This window comes from Cricetulus griseus, chromosome 4 (genome assembly GCF_003668045.3).
Source record: "Cricetulus griseus strain 17A/GY chromosome 4, alternate assembly CriGri-PICRH-1.0, whole genome shotgun sequence".
Taxonomy (NCBI): Eukaryota; Metazoa; Chordata; class Mammalia; order Rodentia; family Cricetidae; genus Cricetulus; species Cricetulus griseus.
This window is the reverse complement of record NC_048597.1, coordinates 150072718-150076641: the sequence shown is the minus strand read 5'-3', so window position 1 is coordinate 150076641 and position 3924 is coordinate 150072718. Positions and strand designations below refer to the sequence as shown.

General features: G+C 34.1%; 1 protein-coding gene across 1 annotated transcript; it reads right to left on the bottom strand.

The window, feature by feature from the left end:
- Positions 1-1937: 1937 nt before the first annotated feature.
- Positions 1938-2910, bottom strand: LOC100773068 (olfactory receptor 143-like). The gene is given in 2 exon segments (XM_027412189.1): positions 1938-2588; positions 2590-2910. Coding segments are annotated over 2 exon segments (972 nt in total).
- Positions 2911-3924: the final 1014 nt, after the last annotated feature.

Sequence of the window (3924 nt, the reverse complement as noted above, 5' to 3'; positions counted from 1 at the left end):
AGATAACCACACTGCCATTGTTAGGGAGAATCATGAGATTTCAAACGTCAGAGTTTCCTTGACCATTAAGCCTGAAGATGCTGCACATTATGTTATTGACACCTGAGATATAATAATGAATGTAATGAAGATTTTATTTTAAAATAGATTTAATATGCACTTAATATTTGTTAATATGGAGTATGAAACAATGTTTATGGTTTTAACTATGTAACTAGAGATATAATGATGCACAAATTAGATAAGAAATATACATAGACTATGTCCATATTTTTAACAAATACATATACAGTACTTCTAAATACTAATGTCAAATGAGTTTATCTTTAAAAAATAATGCATCAACTAATTTTTGCAATGTCAGTTTTTAAATTATGCTTTTAATTATTTATCTATAACTTATCTAATTGTAATAGTTTATCCATACTATTACCAAATATAGGATGATCAGCCTATTTGACTTGACAAAACTCAGCCCAGACTATTTGTTCATAGTATTTCCATCTACAACTTTGCACTCAGACTAGAGAGTACATTCTTTTCCTGTGACTCCTGTTTTATATTTTCTAAGTTCCCAAGGTTCCTGGAAAAGGAATGTTTTACAACCTATTCAGTGTCTTTAAATATCAGTCTATGCCTTCATTAAAATGAGTATGTAATCAACATTTAAGCCAAACCATTTTAATAGCTTTACTATAACAAGTGAAAACAAAACAACTACATCCCAGGTATTCATACTTTGCTTGGAAAATTTACTGTATTTAAATAAAAAACATTATAACGGATATAACTGCTTCAGTACCTAATAATAATAATTTTAAGCAAGCTGGATTAAAGTTCTTAACTTGATCTTTTTTACTAATCTATCATTTCATATTTTTTAAATATAATGATCTTCAAGTAAATATAAGAATTACAGTTTGAATAATCATTGTTAGCAGACTATTGTATCTCCACTATTTAGTACGTTCTTTGAATTCAGGTATGGTTTAGATAGAAAATGACAATGAACTCTCTACACTAGATACACAAGAAAATTTTGTAGTGAAAATTTTTCTAGTGCATAATTTTCTATTAATATTATTGTGAACAAATAACTTTGCTTTTACGGGAAAGACATAACATCTGGTAGGCTTCTTAATGTACATATTTTATTACACAAATATTGACAAGCTTCACAAAAAGTCTTGAACCAAACACTCAGCTTCACCATCCTTGGAAGAATGATCAATAATCTAAAGAAACAAGGTGACGTGTCACTTTTTTGTTTGCTCTAATCGCCTTACTTCAAAAACAATGCTATTGTGGGAGCATTTTCTATTCACCAATTGGCTATTAAAACTTTGTACTATAGGCAACATGGCTAGATGATCATTCTCATACATCCTTATTTAGACCAATAACGAAACAACTCTGAGAAAGGGTCTTTGTTTCTTCATAACTCTATCAGTTATTTTTGCACAAATAATACTATTTTGCATAAATACTATTTTTTACAATAAATATGTACTTATCTTAGAAACAAACCAGCAATAAAAAGGCTTGGAGCTACAATGCTGCAAACTTGGCTTCCAGGCTACAATTTCTAGGACTCAAAATCATCCCATGAATTTATTTTAATAGAGAAAATATAAAAGAAAATATACAAAATGTATTATTTTAGGTATAGAAAATATGTCAGGCTAAAGACTTCACTATCTGGTACAGGTAGTGAAGATCAGGGTGGATAATCTTGAGAGTCCAGAGGAGTCTCAAGTCAAGTACAGGGCAAAAGATATCACAACTGATGACAAGTGTGTGTGTTTGTGTTTGTGTGTGTCTGGGTGTGTGCCTGTTTATGTGTTACAGTAGAAATTCTGACCACACTGTTGAAAGAAAGGAAAAAGAAAAATAGAAGGAGGTAATTGTGCAGAAAATGAGAGGATCTTACAATGTAGTCAAAGACTACTGCAAACACACTTCTTCACTGTGCTTCTGATTCTCATCATGGTTCTCCTTGCAGCAAGTTTGACATCCTTGTTTCTGAGACTGTAAATGAGAGGATTCAGCATGGGCACCATGAGAGTGTAAAACACTGAGAAAAATTTCCCCTGGTCCACAGACTCAGCAGATGCTGGTTTGACATAAGTAAGCAGCCCAGATCCATAGAATAGAGTAACAGTTACAATGTGAGAACCACAAGTACCCATGGCTTTGGACCAACCTTTAGCTGATGACATGTGAAAAATATTTAAGAGGATGGAAGCATATGAGGTTAAAATAACAAAGCCAGATACAATAACAATTATGCAAGCAATAAGAGAACTCACAAGTTCATTAGCATAGGTGCTACTGCAAGAGAGCTGGAGAAGGGGAAATATTTCACACATGTAATGGTTGATAATGTTGGAATCACAAAAGCTGAGCCTAATCATACAGCCAGTGTGAGCCATGGCACTCGCAAACCCCATCAAATAGGACCCAAACATCAGCAGGGAACACATCCTAGGAGACATAAGAATGGCATACATCAAGGGCTTACATATGGCCACATAACGATCATAGGCCATTGCTGTCAGTACATAACATTCAGAATTAACAAAAAAATCCAAAGAAAAATAGCTGAGTCATGCACCCTGTATAAGAGATGACACTCTTCTCTGAAACAAAGCCCATCAGCATTTTGGGGGTACAGACAAATGAATAAAAGAAATCAACAAAGGACAAATTGAACAGAAAAAAGTACATGGGGGTATGAAGATGTGCATTTAGACAGATGAGAATCATTAAGCTCAAGTTTCCCATCACAGTGGCTGTATAGTTCAGCAAGAACACAAAAAACAAGGGCAACTGCAACTCAGGTTGGTCTGTTAATCCCATAAAAACAAACTCAGTCACCAAAGAGTTATTCTCTACAGTCATTTGCTTCATGGTGTCATCTGTAGGAACAGAGATAGCATATGAAATTAAAAGGAGAGTGTCTTTTAACAGACAGTGATTTCTGGAGTTGCTGGATTTGCAAGTTCGATTATTTGTGAAGATGATGTAATGTATACAAACATGACAGAGTTTGATTCCTCAGGAATCCCCATTTCCTTCTTTCCCCAGCTATGATGTGTGCCTCTTTCCAGAGAGAATGATGATAAACTCTTATTGAATTTTGAATATAATTTTCTCCTTTCTCATTATTCTTCAGTAATGATCAGAGATGAGAAAAAGCAATAGTTAAAAAGTATCAAAACCACAGAATTTACAAATTTCTGACTGAAGGAAAATTATCAAGATGTGTCAGTGATGAGTTTTGTTCTGCAGAGATTTCATTGCAACTACAATAAATGGACCCTTCTTCAGTGACCTCAGGTGTCTAAACTCTTTGATGATGAAAGCCATTGTGAAGATCTATATATAAACACCTACAAGGGATACACTGTGGAATGGAACACAGTTTCTTTACTAGATTTTTCTTTGAGGCCAGCCTTTTCCACAGAGTGAGTTCCAGGACAACCAGTATTGTTTCACAGAGAAACTCTATCTCAGAAAAAAAAGAAAGAAAGAAAAGAAAAGAAAAGAAAAGAAAAGAAAAGAAAAGAAAAGAAAAGAAAAGAAAAGATCACCTTCACCTGCAGAAGGAAAACAAGACAATTTTATGATACTGTAAGATGTTGTCTCACTTAAGGGATAAGCCAATTCATGTTCCAGGCAGGCATCTGTGGAAATTGTTTAGAATCCTGGAAAATTATTCTCTCCTTTAAGATTTCCTCCCAGGTTTCATGAGTCCCTTGAGTGATGGAATCACTGAGCCCATGTTTACATCATGTACATAAACATAATGTTGCCTCATTTGAGACTCAAGTTTTGCTCACTTTATAAATCCCCATCAGAACTACTGGTTGACAAATTACTGGGTGGTTCCTTTTGGAATTGTCATAACAATTGTCTGCACAC